This window comes from Phalaenopsis equestris, unplaced genomic scaffold, assembly GCF_001263595.1.
Source record: "Phalaenopsis equestris unplaced genomic scaffold, ASM126359v1 Scaffold000702, whole genome shotgun sequence".
Lineage (NCBI taxonomy): Eukaryota > Viridiplantae > Streptophyta > Magnoliopsida > Asparagales > Orchidaceae > Phalaenopsis > Phalaenopsis equestris.
This window is the reverse complement of record NW_018165142.1, coordinates 418,847-431,220: the sequence shown is the minus strand read 5'-3', so window position 1 is coordinate 431,220 and position 12,374 is coordinate 418,847. Positions and strand designations below refer to the sequence as shown.

General features: G+C 33.8%; 1 protein-coding gene across 1 annotated transcript in view; it reads right to left on the bottom strand.

Moving 5' to 3' along the window:
* Window positions 1-4,680: 4,680 nt before the first annotated feature.
* Window positions 4,681-12,374, bottom strand: part of LOC110030321 — a 31,395-nt gene continuing 23,701 nt past the window's right edge. Inside the window, exons 5-7 of the mRNA XM_020732986.1 lie at window positions 6,171-6,219; window positions 5,056-5,103; window positions 4,681-4,958 (exon numbers count right to left, since the gene is read on the bottom strand). Coding sequence (XP_020588645.1) covers window positions 4,863-4,958; window positions 5,056-5,103; window positions 6,171-6,219 — 193 coding nt within the window. The 3' untranslated portion in view covers window positions 4,681-4,862. The remainder of the gene's footprint in view (window positions 4,959-5,055; window positions 5,104-6,170; window positions 6,220-12,374) is intronic.

The window sequence follows — 12,374 nt, the reverse complement described above, 5'->3', positions numbered from 1 at the left end:
TTGGATTCTCATATATATATATATATAAGCTATATGTTATAAACATATATGTATTTAATAAGCTATTTAAGACTTAGATAATGTATATGTATTTAAGACTTAGATAATGGATTAAATAAGCTATTATGATTACATGCTAATAATCAAAATCATTATGTTATAAACATCAAAAACAGCTAAACTCATGCCTAAATGACATCAAGAAGTGTAATTTTAAACATAATAAAAATTTTCCAAAACTATTTAAATGGTTATATATACTTTGATTCAATTTCCTTATAATCAAAATGAACGTCTTTTCGAGATGAGTCCAATGCACATAAAATAATGTAAATCTTTCATACATTTGGTACTGAAATTGTTTATGTGTTGGTAAATTTGCAGTGGTAGAGTTATATATAATGTCATAGTGTTGTATGAAGATCCACCATATACAGATAAAAGAAGAGCTCATAAAGGGGACACTAGAGATTTCTACTTGAAAAAGTCGAAAGGGTAAAAACTACATGGTCTAGTTCAGTTGAAATGATTTCACTAAGCCAATATAGGTTACAAGATTTTATAGCCCCTTAAATGGTTGGAAACATAATTACACAAGGTTATCGATGTGACTTCCGCTAGAGGAGTAGCAAAATACATTGGGGAAGTGAAGGTGGAAGACAAACAATAGAGTTCATGTGCCAAAAAATCTGGTGATAGTGTCATCGGCAGTGACTACCCGACAACTTGATGGTAGTGGTCAGTGGCGGCAATCGTGGTCCGGTAGTGGCGACGGTGTATGACCATGGCAACAACTGTGCAACGGTGGTTCAACGGCAGTGAAGTTCGGGACCCCTCAAGAGAGCTTGGAGCTCTGTTAGCCTTCTTCACCAAATATGGTCCCCTCTCATGAATAGAATGAGGGTTTACTTATAGATTTTGTGAATGACATCCCCTATAAATTTAGCATGAATCCAGACCGCTCCATCAAATGCCTACAGTGATTCAATTAATCAGATATAATTTTATGAGTATTTGAATGTCTTAATGATCCAGACTTAGGTGATCTTCGGCTCATTTAATTCATCTCATCAAAATACTTGATTTGTCTATGAACTTGTCAAATTTGGAGATCATTTGGTCCCCAAAGAGTTCCAAAGCTTTTCTGTATGCTTTAAGTGCATGGTCTGGGCTCACTTTGACTCAAATCAGATCCTTTTCTATGTCGTTTGATTCATCCCACTGAGAGACTTCACTTGATCATAAATTGGAGTATGGTCATTTTCAAATTTAATTTTTGAAGCTTTTCGTCTAAATGTGTATCGAGTTTTATGCCAATCAATATGATTCTTTTAGGGATGTGTCATAAATAGTAATAAAACAACAAAATTTACAAGAATAATTTGTAAACAAATCATACAATTCTATGTATTTACATGACATTCAAACTTTCATAGTCATAAAACTCTTTATGAAAATGTATATTTCATTTTTAAGGAATTAATAAGAGAGATATTGTTTACATGATATTAAAGATTGAGTGAGTCGGTTTGGAGACATCTTTGCTTTTCAATGCTCTTCTTCAACATCCCATTCCTGTGGGATTCAAGTTATGAGCTATCAAATCAAATGATGGTTCATTCCACTCTTACGAGCACATGCACCATTATAGAATCATCATTCACATCCAAAATGCCTTAGATGTGCATCTATGCACAAGTCTTCCCAACTTCCTCACAAGTTATATCAGCCCTTATTTCTACTCTTCTACGTGGGACTATCAAGAAATTCACTAGATTACCAAGATTTTCATTGAGCTACCTCAACATCTAGGAGGTGTGGCACGGCGGCAGGCTGAGGAACACACAGTCTGCTTGTTTGGCTTATGCGTCGCAAGCGGAGCAGGGTCGCGAGGCGGCAGGCTGAGGAACACACAGTCTGCTTGTTTGACTTATGCGTCGCAAGCGGAGCAGGGTCGCGACGGGCTACGTTCCACATTTCAGGCAGAATTTATTCCATTTTATCCCTTTTCACTTCCAATATTTCATTGTGATATCCCTGATAAAGGATGAATTGGGGCATTGTTCATATTGGTTTCAACTGTGATGTTCTATGCGTGTGTTGGGATTGTTCTTTGTGGTTGCTCTCATTTTACGTCACTCGGCTGATGAAATCCCTAAACACCTAACCTGTCTTTCTCTCACTTTCTCTCTGCCTTGTTACTCTCATGGCTTCATTTGGATAGTTTCAATGTATGTTTTTTTTGTTGGCAAAGATTGTTTGCTGCTTGATGGTTTTCTCTGAAATTTTAGGTTTTTGAGTTGCTGCATCTCCTCGGTTCTTGATTTCTTATTTTGTTGAGCGTTAGTGATGTTATCTGGAATCCTTAGATGGGGAGGATGACATTCAATTTGGATTCTCTTGGTTAATATTTTATTGGAATGTATCTTGATTATTTGTTTGCGGTATGACATTCAATTTGGATTCTCTTGGTTAATATTTTCTTGGAATGTATCTTGATTATTTGTTTCTATAGTTATGTGATCACTGCTCTGATCTCAATTTGGATTCTCTTGGTTAATATTTTATTGGAATGTATCTTGATTATTTGTTTGCGGTTTATTTTTTTCCTCACATAATATTGTTTTTTTTTTTCTTAATGATGAAAATGTTTGATATTCTTAGCTCCTTGATATGTAATTACATCATAATTGTGAGGTATGTACAAAAATTTCATGTGTTTAAATGGTATGTCCAAAAAGTTTTGGTTTTGTGGTCCTGGTGTGCTCATATTTATGTAGTTCTGTGATCATACTATTGATCATGATTTTTTCTTTCTTCTGTTGTGCCACTTTACCGTCTCCACTAGCTCAGTGATCACTCTTCTACCTTGAATCATAAGTATTATTTTGGTGCTAGATATGTGATTACATTATAATTGTGCAGAAGAAAATGAAAATTATTGTTTATAAGCTCTCACTGAATTATGAGATCAGAATTTTGTGACCTTGCTCTGCTTTTATGTGTGCATTAATTCTGAATTGGTTAGCATACATATACCATATATATAATAGAGCAATATTGTTCAAAAACAACTACAACACAATTGTTGTGCAGTTGGGCTAACCAAACAGACACGCAACTTCATACACAATAGTTTTTTTCGCAACATCTTCTTTTGTAACTGTTTTACTGCTGCTTTGTTAAGTAGTTGCAGCTACCCTAAGCAAAAATATTATATAGCATAATTGAATATAATTTAACATTTAGAAGCTTAACAACATCTATTCTTCATTATTGCCCTCTCATTTAGAGAATCATAATGATAATTATATTGAGGCTTTTGGTGTGGTGGCGGGCTGACGGTTCGTTCCTAGAACACACCATCGGTATGTTTGATCAGTGCCTCGTAGGTGTGGCAGGGTCGTGGACTTTGGTAGGAGTGAAATCACGGTATACGACCATCCGAGAGGATCCGCGGGGGGCTACATTCGAGATTTGGGCAAATTTTTTTTTTTTATTTTATCCCTTTTTATCCCCCAACATTTTCTCGTAACATCCCAATAAAGTATGAACGAGGGCATTATTATTAATTGTTTAAGTTGCCCTCTTTTGTGTGTAGATTGGGATGGTTCTCTGTGGCTGCCCCTTGTTTTTCCTCACTCGACTGGTGAGATGCCTAAACCTCCAATCTATCTCTGAATCTCTCACTCTCTCTACATTATTACTCTCATGGCTTCATCTAGATAATGTCAGTTTTGATTTTTTTGACAGAGATTGCTTGCACTTCGATGATTTTCTTTGAAATTTTAGATGTTTGAGTTGTTGCGTTTCCTCTGTGGCTGATTTCTTGCTTTGTAACCCAGAATCCTTAGATGAGGAGGATGGCACTCGATTTGGGTTTTCACTTGGTTATTTCTTTCCGTTATTCTACGATCATGGTATGCTCTTCTTGGAATGTTTCTTGGTTACTTCTTTATGCAGTTCTCTGATAATGGGTTTGATCTCGTTGGATAGTTTTTTGGTTTTTTTTTCTTTTTGTTGTGATTGTGTGATCATGGGCATTTTGTTGGTCTCTTTTTTTCCTTACATAACATTGTTGAGATGGATGTTTTCTTAATGATGAAAATGTTTGATATTTTTAACTCTTTTTATATGTGAGTACATCATAATTGTGTGATACAAGTTCAATAGTGATTACATATAACATTAAGAGAAGTTATTTTTATTTAATAAACTCTAATTTGTCGAGAAATAGGGTAGCTTTATAATGTAAGTCTTTTTGGTGGCTTGATCGTTTGACTTTTAAAAGTAATATTACGATAACATTACTTCTTGGTATTATAAGTGATTTATGTTCTATAACTTTGGATAAAATATTTTGAGCTTATGAATTTTTCAGAATTTCATATATGTTATTTTGTATGTGTTAATTTTAAATTGCTATCTTAAATATATCATATATACATGGAAAGACAATATGTTCCTTATTTTAGTTGAATAGTTGAAGAAACCATACAAACATAACTTCACCCATAACAGCATCTTCTGCAGCAGCTTCTTAGCTACTTCATCGAACAGTTGCATCCACCCCATACAGACACAGATTCTTATGATTGCTGGTAAGGTGAATCTCCCATTTATTTTTTCTCCAATCTACTCAATTTTAAAAATAGTTAAAGACTTCGAGACATAGCGGCCGAACGAGAAGATTCGAGTCATGTAGTTCATGATTTATCATTCATTAAGAAAATAAAAATAAAAACTTATTAAAACTAAAATAACCTTCATAAATATATCTAATCTTTTAAAATAAACACTAATTTTTCTCACATGTATAACACTGTTTCACTTAACAGAGTGAAATCAAGCTCCAGCAGAGCTCAGCTCTGCGGCACTTTCTTCTCATATTCTCTCGCAAACTGCACAAACCTCTCCAATCCTCCCTGCAGCAGTCCTTCCAGGAATGGTTTCAGTGCCTGCAGAGCCAAAAGCTTATAAGCAACATTTCAGAGAGAGAGAGAGAGAGAGAGAGAGAGAGAGAGAGGGAGATGTTTATCAATTTCTGCTACTTACTGCTGCAATGGGGGATAAGATTTCAGGAACCTCATAGGAAACAGTCAGCTGGATTGTTGCAGAATGATAATAAAAAGTGTGAGAAAGAATGGTTACTAAGGAGCCACAATTAAGCCGCTTAAGAAGACGAGTAATGAGCGTATTGAATCTTAGCTTGTTGGTTGAGAGCTGAGACTTTTTCGATCTAGAGATATTAAGTTCGAGGCCACGCATAGGTGGTGGATGCGAGTTTGCGATTAAATTCATTAAGAAGTTATAAAAGAATAAATATTTTTATACATGCGACTTAATTCCTAAGTATTTATATACCTAACTAAATTTTAATTTTTAGATATATACCATCTTAGCTATGCATGAAAAAGTAATTCCTAAGTATTTATATACCTAACTAAATTTTATTTTTTAGATATATCATCTTAACTATGCATGAAAAATGTATTTCGCTTTTTTAAAGTTAAAAATGATGGTATTTTTTATATGATATGAAAGATTGGAACGGTATAAATGTAAAAAGTAAAGTTTAGATGTTAGAGATATGTAATACATAGGAATTGGGTGGTATGTATGTCAATGCCCAAAAGAATAAACTACATATATAAAAAAAAAAGTTGGTTGATTTATTAGTTAGTCTCCTTATATTAGTGTTAATACTATTTGCAAATGAAATTTAGTTTAATTATGACATGTAGATAAAGTTGTTTGCTTCTAAAGAAGATAGGATTATTACAATTTATACAAGTTGCACATTAAAAATAAGCGTACAGGCCACCCGAAACTTGATATTTATAAATCAACCACTCTTGTTTATTTATTTTTCAAATTCTCTCTCAAATATCAAAGTTCATGTTAGAACTCCAACCCATATTTTTTTTTTATTTTTATCAAATTCTCTATAGTTTTATCGTGAAACGTGTAAATACATCAGTTCGATGATTAAAAAAAAATCAAATAGATTGTGAATTTGTAAATGTCAGTGTTTCAGGTGTTCTTCATGTAATTATCCATAAAAATAAATAGGATATTAATTTTATTATGGAATTATATGATAAATTAACAAGTTTATCTTCCATAGGCAGAATAAGTCCGTATACAGGATGAAATTCAAGACTTCTCACCTCAATTCTGCAGGATGATGGACCTCTAGGATAAAATCGAACAGCACCTCTGCATCCAAAATAAGAAAACCATTTATCATTAAAAAAAGTAGAAAATTAAAACTTTTCTATATGGATTTAAGAAATTCTATATTGTGCTCTGCATTACATGTTTTGTTCAAGATAATTATGTTCATGCCCAAGGGTGGAAGTAGAAAGACTCTAGGATGGGCAATTGAACACCCTAAAATTAAGAATTTCTCTTAAAAAGTTGAAAAATAAAATTTAGAAATTTAACAAATCTATTAAAAATTCAGAAATGTACATGTTGAAGAATAAGAATCCTTTTTTTCTCAGGTATGGTGAGCCTTTGAACTTGACCTTTTGGAATTTATCACTTTCTTTCCAACCAATGTACATGCTGAAGTACACTAAGATTCATTGATATCAAAAGAACCCCATTGGATTTTCTTACCCCCAAAATGGATGTCTACGTGCTAAAAATGTTGCAAGGATATGACCTTGCTAAGAAAGGGACTGTGGAATACAAGTGATGATCGTCAACAAATTTATCATTCAGTATGAATCTCAAGGCACTCAACACGAATCTCAAGGCACTTTTGGGGTTAGAAATGTTCCAATTCAAATTAAAAATTATCCAGAAAGTCAATTTTCAGCAACTTATAGTCAAACTGATCGACTCAACGACACAAACCTAATGCCACCAAAAATTGATACAGCCCGATTTATATCAAGTCGAATCCAAGCTGTTAAACAATTTTTAGAGGCTTTATGTGGTTAATTAGAAGGTAAATTGACTTCAAATTTGATAAGCTTATAGTCAAATCGAGTGTCTCGATGAGACGAATCCAACGAGCCCAATATCATTCAATTTCAATGTTATTGAGAAACTTAAATATCCATAAAATAACATCTGATCAAGGGAATCACTATGTACTGTCTGATGGAGTGGTCTGGATTCTTGCAGTATTTACGGAGGATGAAACTCCCAAAACCTATAAATAGAACACCACTCACTTCATGAAAAGGAGCATGGTTACGGAGGATGAAACTCCCAAAACCTATAAATAGAGCATGAAAAGGAATTTGAAACGGAGGATGAAACTTCATGAAAAGGAACATGATCATGAAAAGGAGCATGGATCTAAGTTGAGACGTAGACAAAGACTAAAACCTGAACTTGGAGTAGTCAATTTCCAGAGTTGTTCTAGATTGAAGACCCAACAATCACTTCCAGCCTATGTTGTCGCCGACCACCACCCACCGCCCGCCATCGAATGCTACCTGCCTCTCCCCTCATTTGCCATTGGCAGACCTTGTGGAGTAACGGCGCACGTTGCAACGAAGCACTTTGCATCAGGGACGTTCAAATTCAGACTTTTACTTATTATATGGGAGGGTGATTTGGCCCTTTGCCCCTCCTGAAATATCACTTTGTCCTTCGTTGCCCCAATCCCTCCTATATTGGGTCTAGAGGGGCAGTTTGCGCCCCCTCAAAAAAGAGGTTTGTTGGAGAAACCCGCTAACTCTATCCTGATTGTGGGAAAATGGTTCATATTTTTTTTTTGCAAACTTATAGTTGAACATTTTGACCGAGTCATGCCTCATGGATTTTTACCTTTCTGGGTTTTTCCACGTAAAATTTTTTTATGTCTCTTCTTATTATTTTTGTCATTTATGTGCGTGTGTATGTTGGATTTCACATGCCGCTGAGACAATAATTTATTACTCAATTGACAAAAAAAATTTTGGCACAAAATTTTCTGGCACTATATGTGGGAAACACAATCCCACCATCAAAGGACTTGTATAATTTGTTAAATGACCACCAGACATAATGCTCGTAACAATAGAACATCTCGTTCCAACAACAACCATTCTAGTGGACAATCACTGAGCTAGCGACATCAAGCCTCTGCCTTTTCCCACCCTGGAAACGTTATCCTGCCGGCAAAGACGCCACAAGTCCCTCTCTGGAAGACCGAGTGCACAAGATAAAGAAGTTTTGGAAAGTGATTCTTCAGCTCCTACGTGAGGCTTAGCAGTCAATGTTCACACAACTAAATAGAGCATACTTACCACAAGGTCAACAACTAGTAGGAAATGCCCCACTTGAGAAACTCTTATTAGGCCCCCTCCCCATGGCGATGGGACTCTTTCGCCAGGCTAAGATGTCGACCTCTTTGATACTACGAGTTCTACTCATCCATTCTGTGTAGCTAAGCCAACAGGTAGCCCTCTAACAATGACAGGAAACCTAGCCCAGCTACGTCTTGCTACCACTCCTAAAAGTGTAATATTTGATGAGCTACATCGAATGGTTAGAGCAGAGTTCCATCTGGGGGATATGAATCGTCTCCCTGCTTGTAGTTTTCAAGAGTCTTCAACTTTAGCTTTAGGTGATCCTCCAACACCCCTTGTAATTTTCAAGAGTCTTCAAATTTAGCTTAGGTGATCCTCCAATACTCCATCCCAGCAGGCTTCACCAAATGAACACATTGACCATTATCGATCTATAATGCACATCCAGTGTGCTTTTAATTCGCTTCTTTGTCAAATTTTTGTTGACACTCTCAAGGGTCGGACTCGCACTTGATTCTACTCTCCCGAAAGAAACTATCAACACTTTCAATGAACTCGTCAAACTATTCGTGGAGTAGTTTATAACGAACAGAAGGATTATAAAAGCCCAAAATAAATAAATAACTATGAAGGATATACCTACAATGAATTTAAAATAGTCAACAATATCTCACTCATTCCACTGAAACTATTGTTTAAGGGTAAGTGGCGTAGCCATGAGCTTTTCAGAGAGAGACACAATCTAACTATTTAAAGAATATACTCAAATTTTTATCATAACTAAATAATTTGAACGATAAATATATTTTAGTTATTGTATTATTTATTATTCAAATAAACTTAAATTTAAAACTTCAGAAAAACTAAAACATTTTCAAATTTTTATTATGATTAGAAAAAAGAACAAATACATAAATATAACTAATAAATAAATAAATTTATTTAGATCATTATATATATATATATATATATATATATAATCTTTGTAGAATAATGCGTATCTTAATAGACTAAAATATAGATTCAATTTTTCATAAAGTTTTAAGAAAATCAATTTTAAAATCATAAGTCAATTTTAATAGTTAATCTTATCACTTTCAAAATTCATTTTTCATTTCATTTTGATTTTGGTTATAATATTATTATAAGATATTTAAATATGATGTTTTGTTATATAATTGGGATTCAAATTTTAATATATAAAAAATTTTAATGAGACATCAATGATTGAATTCACATAGAATTTTGACAACTAATCAAATATTTTAGTGATATTTTATTCAAAATCTATAAGTTTGAAATATAATTGAATTCTAACTTGAGCATTCTCTAAAGATTTATGTCAGAATATTTATGTATAAAATTTTGGAGCACATATATGAAAGTTTTGGGAAGGCCTTTGCCTCCTCAAGCCCCCCTTTGAATATACTCATATTAAGGGTTATGAACTCGCATACTCTAATAATCTAGCATAAAAAATCAAGATGCATTTCTTCCCTCAATAAGCAAGTACTGAGCATTATAAAAGACTATCTATTTATATGAACATGAAAGAGATACTAAAATATAAATATTTGTTCACAAAATTTTTATCTGTCCTGGTTATTTTCATACCTACCATTATTATCACTCCTACCATCATTGTCACACTTATCACCATTATTATATCTATAGTTTTTTTTAATATTTACCAGCAATCATAATAACAAAAATCTTCATCATAAGCTATGACATAATAAATAACCCAATGCCACCCCTAATCCTAATAACATAAAATCCCTTTATAGGACAATAATCATGACAAAAAGGCACAACAACATACGTGTTTGTAATACAACTATGTAAATTTCTTAAGTAAATAAATACTAGACTTCAGGACAACGACGATGACCACGACGATGCGTTGTATTAACACTATCCAGCTTCAAAAAATTCTACTAAATTTCTCAATAAAAGTCATGCTTATATTGTGTGAATAAGGATGCCAATAGATCTATATAAAACAGGCAAGTCGATGAGACTCATACTGTTCGGCCGATTAATATAACTATTATAGGCATCTTGAGTGTCTTATGAGAACGGGAAAAGAATAAGGTTCCAACTAATAGCATGATTGATTACTAAGCACCAAAAGAAATCCCAAGCTCTTATAGATTACTTCAATCTGACCGTTAGTTTGAGGTTAATGGACTTTGAAAAAATGAAGTTTTATGCCAAGTTTTTCCATTTTTTTTTTTTTAATAACTCCCACATCATGATCATAGATAATTGTCTTGGGAAGCCCACAGCAGTTGGAGACAGCAGAACAATAACGAATTCCTCCACCCAGTTATTGACAATGAAACTGGGTCAATTGTTTCAAACTAAGTGGGATGATCAACCAACAGAGTGTAATGCGCAAACCTTTGAACATATGGAGAAGGTTGGAGAGGGGCAAGTCAACATACTAGAACTACGCCGACATATTCACTATTGTGGAACAGAAATATATTATCTAAGTTATATATGAACTTTGGACAATGGGTCGATGAGGGATATTGAAACAACAGACTTCCTTTGAACCAAAGAGATGGTTAAATGAGAAAGGGAGAACCACTCTGCAATTTGAGTGTTTTCATAACCCTGAATGGGATTCCCGAGGCCTCTTGACAGGTATCGCTCGAAGTACAAAAGTGGATCCTTTGCCAATCATATTCAAGTACATGATTAATAAACTAATCGCGAGGCAAATTCTACCGCCGTCATCTAGGCCGGATAGCTACATAGTTAACATTTACGATGAAGGAGATTACAATCTACCGCATTTTGATCACCACAGTTTTGAACTACCTTTCTACACAATCTCACTTATGAGTAAGGGTGATATGATTTTTGGCAACAAGTTCAAGATATTGGGTCTGGGGAAATTCAGTGGATCATGTTTCGTTCCTTTACCACAAGGCTCAGTTTTAGTAATGAAAGGAAACAATGCTAACCTAGTCAAGCACTGCATACCTTTTGACCTTAAACAACGAGTCTCCATGACTTTTAAAAAGATGAAAAGCTCAAACTGGCCTTTCAATAATGTCAAAGACATTATGTTGGAGAGTGCCAAGCCATTATAACTTTGAAGATTTGATGATATTTATGTTCTAATGTTGTGACTGCTGATATTTATCATGTGTTTGTGAAAATTTGTTGTTCACTCATATGAATGTATCAAAATTAATGGATATGTTTATAAATGAATGAATGTTATTTTGTTTAAAAGTAATTTCTTTTCTGACTGAATGAATGTAATGCTGAATTAAGCTTAAACTTTTATCAGGACGATGTTTGATGAATATATAAATTTTCAAATAAACACTGGTCTAAAAAATTTCTAAACTCAAACATTTACAAACAAACAATTATTCAGCATTTCCTTTCAAAAAAATAAACAAAAACAAACAAACATCTTTTCGAGACAATTTAAATTTTCAAAGCAAAACATCCACAAAATCAATCAACAATTTTTTCAAAATAAAAATCAAAACAATAAAAGAACATATCAATCAAAACATAATAATCAAAAACACAACAATAAAAAAACACATTAATAAAAAAGACAACAATAAAAAACACAACAATAAAAAATACAACAATCAAAATCAATCGAAATCATAACAAGATTAAAGTTTTCAAGATATCAAAAACTACAACAAAATCAAGAAAATCTCTCATAATTTTCAAATGTCAAAACTGCTTTTAATTTTTAGGACGACGTCCTTAGACTACCCCAGTCACTATTTGGACAAAGTGTAATGTCCCATGCAATCTCACATCCATAGCTGGAAAAATCAAGGTTGTTCAAAAAATGAAACAACTTTTCCACAACACCAGTTCAACAAAACAGTCCAACAAACCAAAACTTTAACATAAATGCAATGCACAACAAATCCAATTTACACTTCTTCGAATCCATCAGAAGTTGGAGTATGCCCCACATAGCACCAAAAGGATGGGACCATGTTGGTTTTTAATCCTTTAGACTAAGTATCTCTTCAGCTTAGTCTATCACACACCGAAAAAGTTTGCATTTGAGCAATCGGGAGTTGGATCACGCCCCACGTGGCACCTCAACAATGTGATCAAAATTGTTGA